General features: G+C 36.5%; 2 protein-coding genes across 6 annotated transcripts in view; one reads left to right on the forward strand and one right to left on the reverse strand.

The window, feature by feature from the left end:
* Positions 1–19,976, forward strand: part of LOC120625746 (calcyphosin-like protein) — a 60,901-nt gene that overhangs the window by 36,556 nt on the left and 4,369 nt on the right. Inside the window, exons 1-5 of one of the 5 annotated variants that reach the window (XM_039892928.1) lie at positions 5,564–5,716; positions 14,041–14,136; positions 18,633–18,786; positions 19,265–19,361; positions 19,665–19,745. In XM_039892928.1, coding sequence (XP_039748862.1) covers positions 5,695–5,716; positions 14,041–14,136; positions 18,633–18,786; positions 19,265–19,361; positions 19,665–19,745 — 450 coding nt within the window. In that variant the 5' untranslated portion in view covers positions 5,564–5,694. Of the gene's footprint in view, positions 1–5,563; positions 5,717–7,615; positions 7,722–9,712; positions 9,756–14,040; positions 14,137–15,936; positions 16,109–18,632; positions 18,787–19,264; positions 19,362–19,664; positions 19,746–19,976 lie in introns of those variants that run through there. The other 4 variants (XM_039892930.1, XM_039892931.1, XM_039892927.1 and 1 more) reach the window with 4 other exon arrangements.
* Positions 4,268–5,195, reverse strand: LOC120625747 (18S rRNA aminocarboxypropyltransferase). Its single transcript, XM_039892932.1, has one exon. The coding sequence runs from the start codon at positions 5,037–5,039 to the stop codon at positions 4,317–4,319; it is 723 nt and encodes a 240-aa protein (XP_039748866.1). The 5' UTR covers positions 5,040–5,195; the 3' UTR covers positions 4,268–4,316.

Genomic DNA, 19,976 nt, shown 5'->3' on the forward strand with positions numbered 1-19,976 from the left:
GAGGAAGAAATCCCTTCGTACTTCTGCCTAATGGCATGTCTGACTTGCACGGACTAAAACAACCCCCCTATCTGCCAGGTCTGCACGGAACCGCTGGGCATTACTTCATGCCGACCTAGTGTGCCTGTAATGGCATATGGAGCGCAAAAACTTGGACACTGACAGTCTACCTGATCCACAAATTAAAGTCGCGCTATGCGCTACGGTGCTATGTTGGGAGCCCATCTCCGGGACAAAATTCGCAATAAGGCAATCCGTAGGAGAAGTCGCTGTCTCGGCTCAAAGGATTAGCAAGTTAAAATGGCAGCGAGCAGTTCATGTCATGTATACTACATATATTAAAAAACCTTCCTCTTAAATGAATACCTATCTATTGTTGAAAATTGCGTTAAAATCTGTTGCGAAGTTTAAAACGTTTAAAAGATCCAAGCGTACAAACACGTGTTTTATACTGTGTAAAGATTTTTTTATTCCACAACTTGATCGGTATCTATACGGCATCCGACCGGAACGCGAAATCACTTTCGCACAGAATCGCACAGAAAAATTCAAGAATTACGTATTCCCAAATTTTCCCGGGATTTTTGTATAGCACCGACAAAGAACTGCCGAGCGATTTCGCGTTCTGGTACGATGCCGCGTGAAACGCTTAGAGGGAGAGGTTTAATATAAATGCCATATCCCTAGCAAATTATTTCGCTACCATGTTGGACTGCATCATTTCTTACCTGTCTTGTATTAGTATCCTCCCTGGATGATTAGGTAGCGACCAGAATGCCAACGACGCTTAAACCACAGAGCTTTCTATGTATTTTGTATTCAGGCGTTTGTCTATTCCGCTATTTCTTATGTCCAGCTAATGTAACTATTGCATCCTGTATCATATTATTTTATACTTGGGGTTTCAAGTTTATTGAAGCTGTGACATGTCCTGTATTAAATCTCGTGTGCGAAGAAGATAATTTTGTATTATCTTCTTCTTCTTGTACACAGTGTATATATATCCACTTTGGGGACCTTAACGTAGCAAACGTTACGATCTCTTTCTCGCAACCAATCTCTAGCCAGCTCTTATTTATTTCTCTGAAATTTTTAAATTACCTAATTTGCATTACTTACGATCAATAATTATCAAATAAAAAATATTTATATTATTATATTGTTTTTAAAAACCCTCGCAAACCGTGGGTGTTCCCAGGTTAAAAAGCAGCCTCATTCTTTCTCTAGGATGCAAGCAACATTTAAAAAAGATGAGTTTTGCTGTTGAGCCGCATAGGTAACAAAGTTTAATATTCAAATCCCGTAATCCCGTGCGCTTTTTCGGCGTAAAAAGTGTAATCTCCTTCATACAAGAAATCTTTTGGAAACCGGATCTTGTCAAGCTTGGTGCAGCGGATGTAGGTACCTACCAAAAATAGGCGAGAGTACGGGTTGCACTTGCGTATTAACCGTGCTCCCACTAGAATGGCCTCATAGGCCTCCGTTCTCTCTACTGAAAGGGGGAAGAGCCTCCACGTTGGTTCAATTAGGGTTTACAATAATGTTAAATCCAAAGAGTGCCTACCCCTCACGACATAGTAAGCGAGATGCGGTTTATGGGTTCAAAGTTTCTCAAAGGAGAGCATATAGGTTAGGGACTTATCCAATCCCTTTCCTTGATTCTGTGCTGTTCTATCTACAATACGGTTGGACGCCTGGCGGGCACCATCGCATCACAAGTTCGTGTCCAGGAAACGAGGGCTAACGTACTCTCTGGGGCAAGGACGATACGCATTTATGAACTCCGGACTGGGTACTGAGATTTTTTGATAGAAAACCCAGTAACTAACAAGTTACCTCAACATGGGAATCGAATCAGAACCTCGTAATCCGCAGCCGAACGCTTACAATAGGTATAAACATTTAAGTAGGTGGGTAATTTTCGGCTACCTCTTAGCCTGTATGTACGGGTTTACTTCATTTAAACCGAAATTTACTTATTAGTTTTTTTTTAAACATAGAGTTAGATATTTAAAAAAAACGTCAAAGTGGTCAAAGCTACGATAGTGGCTGATTTTGTCCCTATTTGAACCTTTTGGAAAATGCGTTTTAAAAGTGTGGCTTTGTCTAAAACGCTGTCTATACCTTTCGTATAATTTCAATCAAATCCAATAGCAACTTTCCGTCAAATATCTATTCCAAATACCTAGTAACCTTTACAGGTACTGTACAGTACCTCACTAAGTAAAAGTAGATTCTTTGCAACTTCCAACACGAAACCGTAATAGTTCGGAGAACGCATTCGTTAGCGACACTTAGGAAAATAAAAAAGATACAAATAACGCTATTGTAAACCTATCAAGAAAGTTTAAGTTTATTCATCGTAGAGGTTAGTGACTTTTAAGACACCTGCGTGACAGGTTGCATAAAAGTAAAGCCTCCAAATAACTTACCAAAAACTTTGAAAGTTGTACTCCGTATAGTGTTCCGACACGATACACACACAAATAAACACTACACCAATTATCTTATCACAAATACACCTGAAAAGTAAGTCACGAATAAGTTAGCCCGCGAGTTGACGAAACTCGGGACGGGAAAGTTCACACCAACACTCAAGCGGCCGAAACAAACCAAACTGGCAAACTAACGGACGGATCTAAGCACGTTCCCAACTTGCAGGTTTCGAAAGCTCTCCCAATCCAAACAGTATTACATCGCCATCTAGCGCTTAACTATGTTAACAGCCTGTAATAAAGCTGTCCTGGTGCTGTACTAGATGGCGCAAGTAACACAACTAAGAAATTTTACAATACCTCAATAGATGGCGTCAGTGGACAGTGCTCGACTAAGAAAATTTACGATTTTATTTCCTCTTTTGCAGGTTTATTTAATTTCAGCTATGAATGATGAAATAGATATCGAGAGATGGTGTGATTCTATATTGTACTTCATTCATGACTCTCTTATAACAATGTATTATTTATCACAGGAATTGATATTAAAAGTATTATTCAAATTATGGTTTCGATAAAAAATATAAATAGGCATAATAATTTTATCTTGAAACTTTAATAAGATATACTTCTTCTTCTTCTTCTTCTGCTTGAGGCTCAGGTTCGTCTGATCCCTGGTGTCACGTCGACCGGCTACGATCTATTGTGACGCCGCTGTCTAGATCTCCCAGCAAGCGTTGGTCGCCTTCAGGAAAAGCAGCACTTTCCTTGCTGGAAGAAATTTAGCATCCACTGGTTGCATTATGTGTTTCCCCAAAAGAGTGCTGCGTTTATGCATCAGCGCGGGGCAGGAACAGATCAAATGCAGCGGCGTCTCCGCAGCCTCCTTACAGAGTCTACATAGATCTGTGTCCTGCAGCTTTAGGTTGAACATGTGTCTATTAAGCCCACAGTGCCCCGTAAGCGCTCGCACTAGTATGCATAGGTTTTTTCTGTTGAGTGCTAAGGCCTCAGAGGCGGCCCTTTTGTTGAATGGTCTTATTAGCGCTCGAGAATGGTTCATTCCTTGGAGTTGTCTCCAGCGAATGAGTGTGTGGTAATCACAATAGGTTTGTAGGGTGAGTTGCGCCAGGCTTTTGGGTATTCCGCAGACCGGCTCAGGGCCAATCTGCTTCTCCAAAGCGCCTGACTTTGCAAGTTCATCTGCCATTTCGTTACCCATGATCCCCTTATGGCCAGGAACCCAGCGTAGAATGACCCTGTTTATTTGCGCCAGAGTATTCAGGAATTGTCTGCAGTTTTCTACCAGCTTTGAGTTTAGAACCTCAGAAGATAGAGCAGAAAGTGCAGCCTGACTTGCATTCTAAGATATACTTAGAATTCAGCAAAGTAAAGCTGAACAGTGCCAATGTTTTTACCCCTTAACAGGTTCAGCTTTATTGAATCATTACCCAAATTAACTCTTGGCTACATTACACCTTAGGGTAGCTCCAGGTGTAGTGGAGTCAAGAGTTAATATTTACAAGAAATATGTAAGTATGATTACCATACCGCCTAACAGGTTAGCTCGCTACCATAGTGACCATCCATAGAGACTGCAGGCAAGGGCTATCTTGTATACTATGCAAGAAGTATTCATGTGTAGCTGCTATCTTGTAAAGAAATTAAAATAACGGCAAGCTTATCTAAGCTATGTTCCATACTCCAATATTTAAACCTCTAAAGTTGGTGATCAATTTAATACCTACTACAAGGTTTGCTATCCAGCACCATTTGTTTAGCTATCAATTGTTTTGCTTTCAGAACCAATAACAAAATTTTAAAGAAAAAACTTTTTACAATACATATACATTTAATATATAAAAATAAATAACAGATGCATTATTTACTAGTATCACTTTCAGTTTCAGAATCACTAGAGGGCCACATCTTTCTTGTATCTTTTTCACTTTCCGCCAATACCAAATATTTTTCCTGAGCTTCAATAACACTTTTACTATCTGTACAAGCAGCATACATGTCTAAAGCTTCCGAGTTGAGTTCTAAAAACGAATGTCCCCATGAAAATTTTGATAGATAAAATTTTGCTTCTTTTTTGTGATCAGTTATGAACATTGCTGCAGCCAATGCTTCAACACAACTAAGCTGATAAGGTTTCCCATAGTTAATGGGATTCGCTGCAACTAAGAAAGGCAACAATCTTGGGTGAGGTGATTTCATTCGGCCGAATGGTGTCTCATCAATTTTAGCCCATGAACAATCTATTACAGCCAAACCATACTTCTCTATTATGTCTTTATCGTTTGGACTAACGCACTGTGTTCCTACCGGTGATAAAACGAGTCCTTGGAATTTTTGGCCAAGTTTTAAATTCTTGATGAGGTTATGCCTTAAAAGCTTTCTACCGGAGCATTTTTTGGGGTCGCAATGGTTCAAGTCCCACATGCTTACGGCGAACGTGGCTTCCACGCCTTCATCGTCAGAATCTGTACTTTCACCACTCTCTTCAGACGACTGAACTCTTAAGTCTTCAAGACGTTCTGCATAGTTTCTTTCAACGTGTTGGTTAAGTTTTCCGCGGGCACCTTTTTTTCCTGGCGCCATTATACGAAATGTTAAATTATAGTTTCTATAAAGCTAACTTCATATTAACTAAACGAAATTAATAACAATCTTCTAATTCTTTTGATTTATGGAATTAATAACAATGTTCACAAATAAACAAACTCTGATGCCGATTTGCTGCGAATTTGACTTTGACATTGACATTGACATTTGGCAACTGACACTTGGGCTTTACGGGTCTGGATACAAGTTTTTTTGCGGCTTTTATATTTATCAGGCCCCACAGAAGCATAACATGATCGTCGGTTATTTCACAACAGAATTTAAAATTGGCAACAGAATTTGTTCTAGCAACGAGAAGATGACCTAAAATGACAAAAAAATATAAATACATTAATAATTATTATTATGTTCATATAAAATGTTCGACTTGTATATAAAAACTCTTTCAAAGAAATATTTAATTGGTATGAGAACTTTTAAACACTTAGAAACATAGAGAACATAAACTTTAACTTCGAAAATGAAATAGTGACATTTTCAGAAAGTAATACAAATTTATCAAAATTCTAGGAATATTCAGCTGATTTCCAGAATAATTTGTTATTTCCATCGAAAATAATTCAAGTCGTTGGTTACTTTAGATAAAAAAAAGATTTAAAAGAATATCAAGATTGATTTTACACGAGGTAGAATGAGCAGCGCCTCGATGGCGGGTAATGTATAATATTTTATTTTACAAACTACCTCAGGCTTTGAACCAATATTCATCAGTTTACGGGTGTTTATTTTATGGAGGGTAGAGGTAAGGAGAGTCATCTTATATGGGAGAAAAGTTGAAAAAGTGTCCAGTGTATGCGCTAAATAACAGTTCAAAAATCCTCCACAATGGCGCTGGTGGATGCACAGGGTATGGTATGAATGTAGCAATCGTAGATGAATTGAAGTATGCCGAGTTAAAAAATTTAATGTCATTATCGACTAAAGTAGTTAATTATTGAGAATTTCAACAACTTACGTTGTACAAAATATTGTGGTAAATATAACCTTACTTCCTTGTATCTCCATACTTCCTTGTTTATTTTTATTAACAATATTTATATTTGGCGCTTCTTTTAAGAGTTACCCTGATGCAACTGTGGCGCCATACTAATTTAATACATTTTGACGACACTTTTTCATATACACAGATGACTCTCCTTACGTCTACCCTCCATAGTTTATTTTAAAAAAAAATCGATAGCAGAACTTACAGGTATCTGATGTGAGCAATAGGATAAATAAGTAACTTCATAAAAATCTGTATGTGCCTTTCCTTTAATTATGAAGCCGAAGAGTTTGATTGTATATTTGAACGCGCTAATCTCAAAAACTGTATGATAGATAAAAACTTTTTTTTGTATATTCGAAAAGGATAGAACTTTTTTTTAATGTAATGCTAGTTATGTTATCGTTTTATTAAAAGTTTGGTAAAACTGATGAATATTCGTTTAAAGGCTTTTTTTATTTACGTGGCTGGAACTGCTAAAGCATACAGCCGATTAAAGTGGTAAACCATTGCCTATGAACAGAGCAACATTTACTTCCAAGTCATTTACTTCTATATCACGCAATCTAGTGGAAATTAACGTAGCTCTAAGTACAGCGCGGTCGCTTAGATGCGTCCAGCGAAGGTTCCCTCGCTACGTTGCGTGTCCCATATCTCGACCCACTCCTTGGGGCAAAGCGATGTGAAGGCTCGCTTGAAGTACTGGCATGGCTCATTTCCCTGATCACGCATGGAACACATTCTGCAAAGTGATGGCCTGTGTCCATCACCCCGACCGAATGTGGCCTCATGTGCCTATAACTTCGCCTTTTAGACCGAAACGCAGCATTGCGACAATGCTGCTTAGCGGCAGATATAAGCATGGTCACAAAAAGCTCTAGTACTACTAATACTTGAAATTGCTTTAATATATCGAAATGTAAAGAGGTTACATTCGAATTTGTTTGATTGTAAATACTTATTTGTGATGACACATTTCCTCAAAAACTGCTAGTACGATTTGTATGCCGACGTGAGAAAGAGGTTTTATTATTTTATTTAAATAAATAAATAAATATACTACGACAATACACATTGCCATCAAGTAAGCGTAGCTTGTGTTATGGGTACTAAGATAACTGATGAATATTTTTATGAATAGTATACATAAATACTTATAATGTACATATAAGCACCCAGACACTGAACGACATTCATGTTCTTCACACAAACATTTTCCAGTTGTGGGAATCGAACCCACGGCCTTGGACTCAGAAAGCAGTCTTCTTTGAATATACCTATCCATACATTGAATACCAATGAATATACCAATGAACCAATACCAATATACCAATCGTATACCAATGAATATACCTATCCATACATTGAGACTTTCCAGCGATTAAGCTTAATTTTAAGAACATTTTCTATCACCACATTTGATATATATTCAGAAATCTAGACTAGGTACACAAAATAGAGTGCAAGGTTACCTTAAGAGTTTATCCCCGCCTCTCACTAGTATTTATGCGTCATACGAACACAACAAACATACAACGCCATACAAAGGTAGCGTTCCAACTCTCGTCCCACAGTCTGACATAGATGAGAGACCTGTATAATACACGATTAACATTAAACTTGTGCTAGTAAACTTACTTAGGTGAATTAATTTTCAAGGTACTTTTGTGAAGGTAAGTGCAATGCATTTCTTTTCATCCGACTCACAAAAAAAGAGAAGTTCGGTTGTATTTTTTTTATAATTGTTAGCTCGGAACACTATCATTTACAAACCTATTTGAAATTTTTTCTTTCTGTTTGAGACGGTATACTTCCCATGTGATCTCATTTTCATTAGGGCAAGATCTGTTAAAAGGACCCTGGAGAAATTGAGAGTTCTCTTTAAATAGTTGGAAAATCCAAAATTGCACGCCTCATAAATAATAATTAAACTACATCTAATTATATCGTGAAAATTAATAGGCTACTATTCCTCAAAATACTGAAGCCTATAAAAAAAACCAACGCGATAAGTGAAGTATTTCGCTCGTTATCGTGACCACAAGATACGAGATCCGCACATACAGACTCACGGACGTCCAAGACAGAACTTATTTAAACAATTTTTTTATTATTTTAAATAATAAAAAGAGATTTATCGCTTCGCTTATGAGGCGTGCAATATTATATACACCTGTAGCGATTTGAGTATATTTTAAAGTTACTTGAGCATTTGCTATCGAAAAGAACCATTTGGTAAAGAAAAAGTGATAATTGCAAACCTACCCACTAAAAAGCGTGAAAACAAAGAATAGACTTATTATACTTATACAACTAATAAGCCAGAAATGTTAATAATTTATTAACATTTTTAAGTTTCCAAGTAAAATGTAGATACTACTCGCCCTTGCCTTGGTCTATATAAAAAGGGTTAGGAAGTATGGGATCTATACATAGTAACTTTCTACATTATACTTGGCACCAAGTTAAAAATGTAGAAAATATTTATTTCTTGGTTGCTCTATTTTTTAGTATTAAGTATAAAAAAATAGAGCAAAAGAATAGTTTCTTCCGGTTGAATCTGCCTTTCGGATCAGTGAGTCACTCTACTAAGGAAAAACATTTTTATTATCCTTACTAATATTATAAATGCGAAACTGTTTATGTTTGTTTGTTTGCTTGTCCTTCGTTTACGCCCTAAATAAGCAACCAATCTACTTGTTTCTTGAAAGGCAGATGAGTATCATTGGCTACTTTTTATCGCAGGAAAACAAACGGATTCTGCGAAATTTGTAAAAAACCGTAATAAACGCGGACGCGGGCAATAGCTAGGAATTTAATTAATTAACTTTAAGCATTGAAGTAATTTCCATAGACTTTTTGTGACGTCGCTAAACCGATGCCACTCCTACAATTGAGACAAATCTAACGACGCCATTCAATCCGCTTAGGCTGGGGCCTAAACAATTGTGGCTACATGTACATACATACACTCGACAAGATAGATAAACTATTAATAATAAATTAAATTATATGAATGAAATAAAACGAAATTATATCGTTCGTTGTATGTGTATTAAGTAGGTTTGCTTTCTTTTAACGTAAGTTTCTATATTTTTGTAAAACCCGTAAGCGAGCCGTTAGATTAATTATTATAGCTTTTCTGAGTCAACCAGACCTGAGGTGACACTACCGTTCCCACTAAAACCAAGATAATGTTTGTACCTTAACCTTGATTTTAAGTGAGGTTATCTTAAGGTAGCTTGGACCACTTTTGACAATACTATTTTACTGTTTGGGATTTTTTATTGTAGTAATTGACGGATCAAGTAGCTAGCTCAGCAGATCGTAAGTGTCAAGTACTTAATCTGTGGCTTTTTTACAGCCACATATTACTTAGCCATGTTATTACAGCCACAGATTACTGGTACGTCCGGAACACAGTAACTCTGCTTGGCGGCAGAAATAAAAATGGTTGTATTAGGTACTTCCCCGGACAAGCTCTGTCACTAAATGTTCTGTTACTACGTTCGATGGAAAACTTAACAACCACAACAAACCATAATTCACCTCATACATTACCATAAACGAGCATCCATTATTTAGAGGCGATCGATGACATACACCATGTGACAGTACTTAAGCCCCAACTCCCATGGCTCACTATCATTATAACGAGGGTGGTGGTTGTGGCAACTGGCTCATTTGCTACAATAACTCAGTAGACCGTAAGTAGTTACTTAACTATATCTATTGTGGTACTACGAACATACGTCTTATGAGTAACTGTTGAGATTCTTGCGCGTTTCTTGGCGACGAATTACTTTACAACCCGGCGTGGCGGGTGGTAAAGTAATAAAAAACAAACAGACGTGAAATTTCATAGGTGCTTTTAGAACACTGCAAATATTAGATACGTTTATGGTACCTAAATTATAATTTTTTAATCTACTTTTAATTTTTTTAACCAAAAAAACATAAAGTAGATTTTTTTTTTATGTCTGTAGAAAATAAACACATTATTTAAACTTATGCATTGATAGGTCCAAAATTACCTTCAGAATCACGTTATAAATTATATATAAGCGTATATATACACATCCCCACAAAAGACCTCTGCACCTTTCACATGCGATCTACAGCTATATCAATATGCGATTCTAGTTAGGCGATTATTAATATCCTTTTTTTATGTTAATAAAATTGCAATATTCCTCTATGACTATTATAATTAAATATATATATATATATATACTTAACATTTTGTTATCCAAACATAAAGTGTTGCCGAATATATAGTGTAGGTTCCATTTTATCCAATTATTAAAAGGTGACTGGCCCACATTAGACTTCACAGTTAGTGAAGGGTAGTCTTGTTTGCGGGGACAACCTTTTTATCTCGACTTCTTAATAGCGGCGGATTACCTACCTACCTATATAATAAACAAAAGTTGCTGTTCCATATTTTATGCCGAATTGCACATAATATATTTATTTGTTTTTTAAAATACAGTAGTGTATGCTTACCTTATACGAATTGATATGGATTGGCCTATTTGGAATTAATTGCGTGGGCTTGGTTTACTCATATAACTACCTAGTGCGATTTGCTAGACCGTGACTGTGAATCGACCGTCTCCAATTGTCAAACAATAGGTACATCCTTAAACATTATCTATAATATCTAATTCCTACCCATACTTACAATAATTCTCGGACTTAAAAGAAAAACTTATCATTTTACATTAATAAAAAATATTAACATTTTTGATATTGTAATGGACACTTGGTATAACAAACCTATTTACATCTATATATATAAAAGAGAAAGTGTGTGGGTATGTTCCGTATAGGCTCCGAAACGGCTGAACCGATTTCAATGAAACTTTCGAGGAATCTCCGGATTGACCTGGCGAGTAATCCTGTGAAGTTTGGTCAAACTAAAATAAATGATTTAATATATTATGAGATCTAAATTAAAAATTTAATGATGTAAGTTTATTGTTTAAATAAAATAAAGCAAAATCTAGCCCGGCGAAGTGGGCTGGGTACGCTAGTACCTACACTATATTGTTGCAAAAGCTAAAACAAATTAACATGCTTTTTTCTACCGCTAAGCAGCTAGGTTGCAATGTTGTGTTTCAGTTTGAAGGGCGTGATTGCCGTTGTAATTACAACACTATGAGGCTTAACACCTAGGCTTCAAGTTGATGGACACAGGGCGGCGCATAGCAAGACGTGATCCTTACATGCCCTGCAGAGTGTTGTCCAGTTTATAGGCGATGGTTTTCCACTTACCATAAAGTGGGGCATCTGCCTGGTCACTCAATTGTAACTATATCGTCAAGAAAAAGACAATTAAGTACTCTAGAAAATCTTCTTGCGGGACACTTAAAGACACATTGTCATTTATTTTGAAAATTCCATGTTGGCGATTCGGCGAGTTGATAACCCTAGCCCTATATAGCTCACGCTAACATGTTCTAGTCTAGGTGATTTAAAAACTACACTCGTTATCTGGGATCTAGATTGTTTTAAAGTAGATGTAGCTAATAATAGAGTTACCGTCGTAGTTGATTACCTACGTTTTTAACTTCATATAATAAAGTAAATAAACGCAGTGACTCATAGCTAAAGCAGTTAGTAAGGACGTCTGGATTGGGTCATTATTCTAGAGACAGTAGAGATCTACTGTCTCAAAAATAATGCTGCTGCTGCTGCTGCTGATGGAGATGGGTTTTAAGCATAATGGATCAATTTTTACAATTTATGAGGCTATTATGCTCATCATCATCACCACTTCAACCGATTGAACTTCACGATACTGGGCCGCTTGTTCCCAGCGGTTCCCCACGACTCGTTTGATGTCGTCCAACGCTGCGTTTAACGGTGTGGAGTTGCCATTTCCGCACCTTGGGTCCCCAACGTCCATCCGTTCTCCGAGCTATGTGACCCCCCATTGCCACTTCGCGACTCGCTGAGCTATGTCGCTAACTCTAGTTCTTCTATGGATCTCCCCATTTCTGATTTGATCACGTTGAGATAGCTCATCATTACCAAATAGAACGATGGAAGTCCACGGCTGGTCTTAAATCTTTTGTAGGAATTTTCACATTCCTCGGTCTTGTGGCGCTTGCAATTGTAACCACTATAGCAGAGATCTACACTACAGCTTACCAGTTAGTTTGGACGACTGGAACTTTCAGTACGATTAAAAAAACCTGCATTTGTTGTGTTGTGCTATTGAAGAATTTGTAGGTAGACTATAAAGCACTACCTACGCTGCGTGATAGTTGTAGTTTTATTGCTTGACTTGAGCGTTCTGGGTTTCTCGCACTGATGTTCTGGACTTGTCGGTGGAGCCCTTTGCAACCTGCCCTGTCCTTACCTAATTTTGTTTTATTTGTCCCAAAAAATCCATTCTTGTTTTTATAATCAATGTTTTTCAATATTTTATAGAGCGCAGTGTCAGTACAAACACGATATATAATTGTTGCTTTTAGTGATTGCCATTTTACATTACAATTCGCCCTGAGCCATTATAAAATAGATAGATTGATACGATATGTTATGACGCTCGTCACGAAGCTATAATGACCTGAACTTTATGAGGCCATATCGATTTCCTTCAATAGAATTTATGTTCAGGCTAGACACCACTTTATGATTACGATTTTCAGTACCTATGTGATAATATTATTTACCTAAGAATTTCATCATCCTCTTCATCTGAGTTTTTCTCTTGTACTTGATTACGCTTTAAAAGTTGCATAATAAGTTTTACGGTTAAAAGAATTCCATAACTGACAGCCGACATAGCACCCCAGCATACGACAATACATGAAAGATAGATAGCTAGATATAGTATACAAGCAGATAATGTTGCTGATTTTATTCTACATAGATCTTTGAACTAAACTAAATATACAGGCCCCTAAGTAGTGCTGTACTTTTCACACTGTAGTCTCTGGAAAAGCCTACAACTATTTTTATACACCAATATTAAGTTAAGCTAAGACGTGTATTACCAAAGCAACATTGGCACACGTAATACCAAACGTGTATTACGTGTGCCAATGTATACATAGAATTGGCACCAATAAAAAAACTGATGATTTTGAAACATCCTGCATACCAAAAAAATATATTTAGGTAGGTACTTTAGTAGTATCAGTGGTGACCCTTAACTCGCGTTGCGTGACCTAAATGACCTATTTACAACCAAAGTAGATAAGTTTCAGCTGAATTGTACAGTACACTAAATGAAAAGCTCATAAGAGAGCCAAATTCTACAGTAGGCAGGAAATTGCTATAATTTCCCTTGACGAGCGTTTAAAACTAATTAGGTTAATTGTTAAAAGACATACCCGCAATAACGGGTTTTATTACGTAATAAGGTTTAAGTAAATAGGAATATGCGATATTGTTCCCAGCTCTCATTTCGTGATATAAAAAAAATTATTAAGCCCCTTTGTTTTTATAAAAAAACGACTGTAAAGGCCATAACTTTGTTTTATTTCACTTCACCAACCCATTAACTGTAATCTCATCTATAGCATATAATAGTCCACTACGCTGGACTAGAGGCCTCTCTCAACGGGATACGGTTTCCATCACCATAGTGGACGGTCGAGTTGGTGATAGCAGTAGATGGTACTCGTAGCACAGAGGATGCTGCTACCCTATCTCCTTAATCGTCTAATACGACACCCGCAGGAAACCCCCGACCACATAAATAAAAAATAAATGGTTTCTAAATATGAAAAAACTACATACTTTTTAAGAATTTTCGGAAAGTTTTTTTAAACAATTTTTCATATTTTTTTTTGCAAATAAGACATCTATGGTTCGTTATTAGGCACACATCGAATAATAAAGTTGTAATGATTTTTCCAAAGGGTGATCGAATAATAAAGTTGTAATGATTTTTCCAAAGCTTATTTTTAGTCCAAGCTATTTAGGAACATTATAGCGATTATAATTAAAAATATTAATAGTTTATTCTGTCTGCAGCCTGCTTCAACTACGACAACAACAACGCTCCAACCAACAACAAGGCTGACAAGTCGAAGGATAAAGACAACACTCTCAATATCATGAACTCTGCTGGTAAGTACCTTATTGACTTCCTCCTATAGATAACTTCTTCGTTGGACTAATGGTTGTCACTACAAACTGCAATTTACCAGGTCCTGGGATCGATCCCAGTGGCGTGCATTTCGTACATACACAAAAGCACTGCCTACCCTAAAATTTATGTATAATTCGTATAGGAGTAAGATTTTTGCCATTTGATGCAATCTTCCTGCTGTAGGCATACCCTGGTAAATAACTCAGTGCACGCCACTGCTCGATCCACATGTCGGGCCACCAAAAAGTTACTTATTATATTTTTCTTTCAAAAAGTTCTTAGTACGAGCACCCTGGAGTTTGAAAATTAGTGCTGATTCATCCCTCTGCCTTGGAGAGCATGACAAGAACCTGCGCCTGATCCTTTTTTGTCGGATTTATTTATTCTATTTCGTTTCCGAGCTGCCGTCCCATCGGAAAAGAGAGTGTACTTGTTTTTCCACCCACACTTGTGCATTAAAATATTTGAAAATCGGCCAATGTGGTTGAAATTGGCCAATGCTATGGCTATTGGGAAACTGCTATCGGAAATAAGTGAAAGTCCATCATATTTTATGTTATATCGATGAAAATTTGTATTTGGGTCGACAGATGAGAAAGTAAAATAAATATTTAAGAATTTATAAATAATCTAACCCGAAATAGATTTAGTAGGGGGTAAATCTTAGTTTCAGTATGCTTCATATCGCTCTAAATTTGGGTACCATCAGGGTTAGGCCACCAGATTCGTGAATTTTTATTATTCCCAAATGTTTTTGCCATCACTTGCAGCTTTACATACTCAAAATGATACATAAATTAACGGTACCTTTCGTTCACGAGAATAGTATAAAAATAAGTGTGACGTGACACAAATTTACCTAAAATGCGGGCTTTGTTTTGTGCAGCCTGCATGAATTATTATTTCAAACTAGGCATGCGTCTGCGCAAAATTTATATTTTTATATTGTGGCAAAGAGTGTAAAAGTTATATTCTTATCTAGCTGAAAATTTCTATTTAAATCGGTTTAGGATTACCGTACCCTAATTATTTTTGATTCAATACAACCTTCAATTCCTTATCCCAAGCTGTGTGGGGTCGGTACAACGTGTCTTCTTTCATTCTCTTCCTTCAGCCGTTACCTTATAAAAAGTAATTAAATACTGTAAGCTGTAAAGAGTAATATAGCGGTACACAGACTGACGATGTGTACTTTCTTTTGTAATAAAGGTTATCCTTTGAAAAATATTCGCGTCATGCCCTTGGTTAACTTTTGTGAAAAATTAAAAGAAGGATATTCTTAACCCGCATTGGTGCGCAACTTGTTAAATCAATAAAGATACTTTCCTTTTTTTCGTATCGGAAAAATAGTCAGGTAATATAGATACCTGCCTGTCTTTGCCTGAATTTCATTTCGCAACATGCAAGTGTAACCTTTTGTATATCCAAGTAAATACCTACCTAGAGTATACTTTTATACTACTATCTTAGTATAGTCATACCAGGCCTGTTAATAGGTACCTATGTTAAGTTCATAGAAAATATGTGGTGAAATTGTGGAATAATAATTTGTTTGCTCTTCGATACCCAACTATGATACCAACTAGATAATTAATTATCCAAATGTACTTATTATGATGAAAATATACAGAGTACCAGGTACTTTAGAAGTAGTTTCATATTTTTAAAAAGTGTTAATATTTTGGACACGTTTTGCGCAGTGCGCCGGCCCGGAATCAATTCAATTGGCGGTTACTCGTTTGACAGTTTTGGACTAGGTTATTCGTCTGTGGCGTTTGCTGCGACAGTAAAAGGTGACGGGACGTACGTTTTAAAATTTTTACCATAAAAATTTGTAAATTAGAATAGTCGGTGTCCGGACTTATTGTGAATGTTTTAACGAAATTGCAAACTATTAGTTAGTACTTTGATAAGTGAAAAAAATGTTTAAGTCTACAACCAATTCCAATAGTAAGTATTGAAATAAATCTAATCTATTGAACATTATTTTGTTACCGGCTCCTAGAAAATATTACTTCGAAGTTTGGGAAGATTATTATTTTCGGCTTTTCATGTCCTTTGCTGGATTTTTTCGTGAAAAATGTTCTATGAGGTAAATAATAAATGTAGGTTTGCAATCGATTTGCGGGGTTATTTATTGCAATAAACAAAAACCAGTTTTGAAATGCACAGAAGGATTTTTTCTCTTGTTTAACTTTTAGACCTTCTCTGTTAAAAGAGTAATCAATCGGATTTCAGTATGTTAAGTCATTAAATATTAGTAAAAAGGTACTAAGAAGTATCTTAGGTCATTCAATATTGCCAGGTGTGGGTTCAATCACTGAACCAAAAACTTTTTCAATTAAATAGGCCAATCTTAGAGTCTTTAGAAACTATGTACTCCATGATGTGTCCTCCGACAGCGACACCTTAGCTTGTCTGGAGTGTGCACAGATATTGCTAGCATAACCAATTTTAGTTTAAAGAAAACCCACCACTGCTGTTAGATGCTGTTGATAATTATTATGTAACTTATCTTACAACTAAAGCAATAGGGGTTCCAACAGCCCCCTAATTCAAAAATAAGCAAGGCTATGAGATAACCTGGTTATATATAGCCATTCATAACTACAGTTTTTTTTATTGTATAACTAATTGTTTATTTTATAATTAAACAAATCTATGAATTAACTATAAATTCAAATTTGTTTTAGTCATGTAGGCGTTTGTGTATTTAATTTAAGAAATTTTAATATCACTTGCTTTGAACGGTGAAGGAAAACGTGAGGATGCCTCCTTGTCTGAGAGTTCTCCATAATCTTCTCAACTACATCCCCAACCCTTCTCATTCTGAGAGGAAGACCTGTACCCTGTAGTGGGCCATTATATATATATATATATATACAAAGTTCCACAAAGTTCCACTAAAATAATAAACCAATGAGTCCATATATATATAATTATTATTATTATTATTGTTTATTATTATTTTTCTACAAAGTAACACTAAAGCTGTGCTTCAATCTGACAATTAACTTGTAGTAAGAGTAATGGGTAGTAAAATAATAGTATGTAAAATAGTTTTAGATCATGCTATTGATTGTCTGATTTGTATCATCATCTGTGGATAATATGGTCTTTGGTTTCATTCCTAAATTTCATTTTTCTAAGAATAAAATAAATAAATAAAATAAATATACTAGGACAATGCACACATCTAATTTCATTAAATTCTAAACTCCCTAGATTTTTTGCCCTGTGCCTCTTTAAGTCAAAGTCAAATATAACTTTAGCCAAACAGGGCCCATAGAAGACACTTTCGATGCATATGTATTTATATATATAAATATATATGTTACATAAAATTGTGTAAATGGTAGTGAGTTTAAGCCATCTCTCTCAGTTATTTGCAAATGTAATAAAAATAATTGTAAAAGCTTAAAGCTTGAACAAATCAGAAATCACCAATTTTCTGCCCTGTTATCGTATGTCTAAATTATTTGCAAATGAACGCTGCTTTTCCACCTTGCTAGAAATATGTTATTTTACCGATTACCTACTCTATATTACAAACAACCCTTATGCAGAATAAATGTAATCACATTTACAATGTAAAAACTTTACTCTAAAGTTTGAAACCCACAATTCTAATGTCATAATGTGCAAAACTAAGTAATTTCCTAGCGAAGTTAGTGGTGGGATCATCTCAGAATCATAAAAATATATAAGAGTTTATCAATTTAATCATCTTTCATATTTCAAAAAATCATTAATGAATGATTTGTGAACTTTTATGCAATTGGCTTAAACCCTTATTAATATGTGTTGTTGACTTTTATGCACCTCAAAAGCAATACATAGAGGCGCCGAAAACGAAACATGCGCTGTAGTCGGCTTTTAAGAGGTTTATAATGATGGCCTGATGATGATGATACAATTATAGGCCCATTTTGGAATGGAATTCTTGGGAATCCAACCCAAGACCTAGTGATCCGTTGTGGAACATGCTAACCACTAGACCAACAGCAGTTTAAGGCCTTTTGTACAAAGAAGTTTTGATTTGTGTAAAGCTCATAAAATATAAGCAAACCTAGGAGTTTTGATGTCTTGGTTAGTATTTGTTAAAACCTTGACTACCGTATCGTTTTGTTAATGAATAATGAAACGATGGCACAGAATGTGTAGCGTATACCTATTGATTGGTTAGAATAAGGTCATGACTACACGTCGCGTGCCAAAGGCGGCGATGCGGCGCGGCGCGCGGCGTCGAGATGCCCAACGACGCGCGGTTTTCGGCGCGTCTATGTATTGCTTTTGAGTCTTGAGAATTCCAGTGACATAAGTCCCAAACTTTAATGGGTTAATAATGATAACAACACATTGAAGATGGATCCTTTTTTTAATGTATTATTGTAATCTAGGATCTAGATAGTTAGTAACAAAGGCGCGGTAAAAACTGTTAACAATTCTGAAGTTTGTTTTCTTTCCTCTACAGTAGCCTTTCACCGTCCGCAGTCTCCGTCCTCCCGTGTAGATGAAGAGCTTATGCAGAAAAGCTCAAGAGCTGTCAACTCTACCACCGATCCGCTCGAGAAACTGCGTCTCCTATGCTTGTCGCGCGGTGCGTCAGGCATCGTCGGACTTGGAAGGTCAGTTTATCAGTTGTAAAATTATTTTTACTTCCACCGTCTACCATCTATCTCGTCCCGCGTAAGTGGAAAGTCATGCAGGAAAACTTCACAGCTGTCAACTTTACACCACCAAATATATACTGGTTATGTTTCATCAACAACATTATATCAACCAACGGACAGCCACGGCGGGACATAGGTCTTTTTTAGGGAGTTCTAAATACCGCGATCTTGTGCCGCTTGGGTCCAGCGGTTCCCTGCGACTAGCTTAATGTCGTCCGTCCAACTCCTTAGGCGTCTACCAACGCTGCATTTACCGGTGCAAGGTCGCAATTCCAGCACATTGGGACTCTAACGTCCATCGGAGCTAAGTGCCCCACCCATTGCCACTTCAGCTGCAGGTGCTGTTAGGTTTGGAACTCTTTTCATTGTACGGATCTCCTAATTCCTGATTTGATATGATTATATACTTATTACGTAATGTGTTTTCACACAGGGTGTTCCGAAGGATGGATGATGATGGCAGCAAACAGCTGAACAAAGAAGAGTTCCTAAATGGCATCAAAGAGACTGGCTTAGAGCTTCCCCAAGAGGTAAGAAATGTTTATTAACTTTGAGACATTATGAAATTTTATTTATCAATGTTTTTATTAATTTCTATTTTCATTTTACATTATTTACAATTTATTTATTGGGGATAAAAAGGCCCATGAAGATAGTAGCGAGCTAACATGATAGAGGGGTATTGGAGTTATAATATATGCCACTAATCGGTTCCTACGCGGCATCGTAACGAGTCTATCTCATGTTTTAATATGGTAAGCGTGGTATTCGCGGATAAAACAACCAAACATACACATAAAAATTTATTGGTGCCTTAACTTTGTCTTTTTCAGGATGCAGACGAATTGTTTGACAAATTCGACACCGACAAAAGTGGATCGATTAGTCTCGATGAATTCTTAAGGCAGATTCGAGTAAGTGAAACATTAAAAAAAAGCTAGCTGTTGACCGCGACTTTGCTTGTGTCTGCTTTGGTGTTATTTTTTTAATCCTGCGGGAACCGTTTAATATCTGGGCATTTCATGTTAAGTATTGATAAACAAACAGTTTTTAGTATTAATAATAATAGGCATGTTTCACGAAAACGTAACGTGTGGACGCGGTTTAAGGCTTAAGTAAGGGTTACGAACCGTCCGAGTGCCAAG

The sequence above is a fragment of the Pararge aegeria genome, chromosome 8, assembly GCF_905163445.1.
Source record: "Pararge aegeria chromosome 8, ilParAegt1.1, whole genome shotgun sequence".
In the NCBI taxonomy this organism is placed as follows: Eukaryota; Metazoa; Arthropoda; class Insecta; order Lepidoptera; family Nymphalidae; genus Pararge; species Pararge aegeria.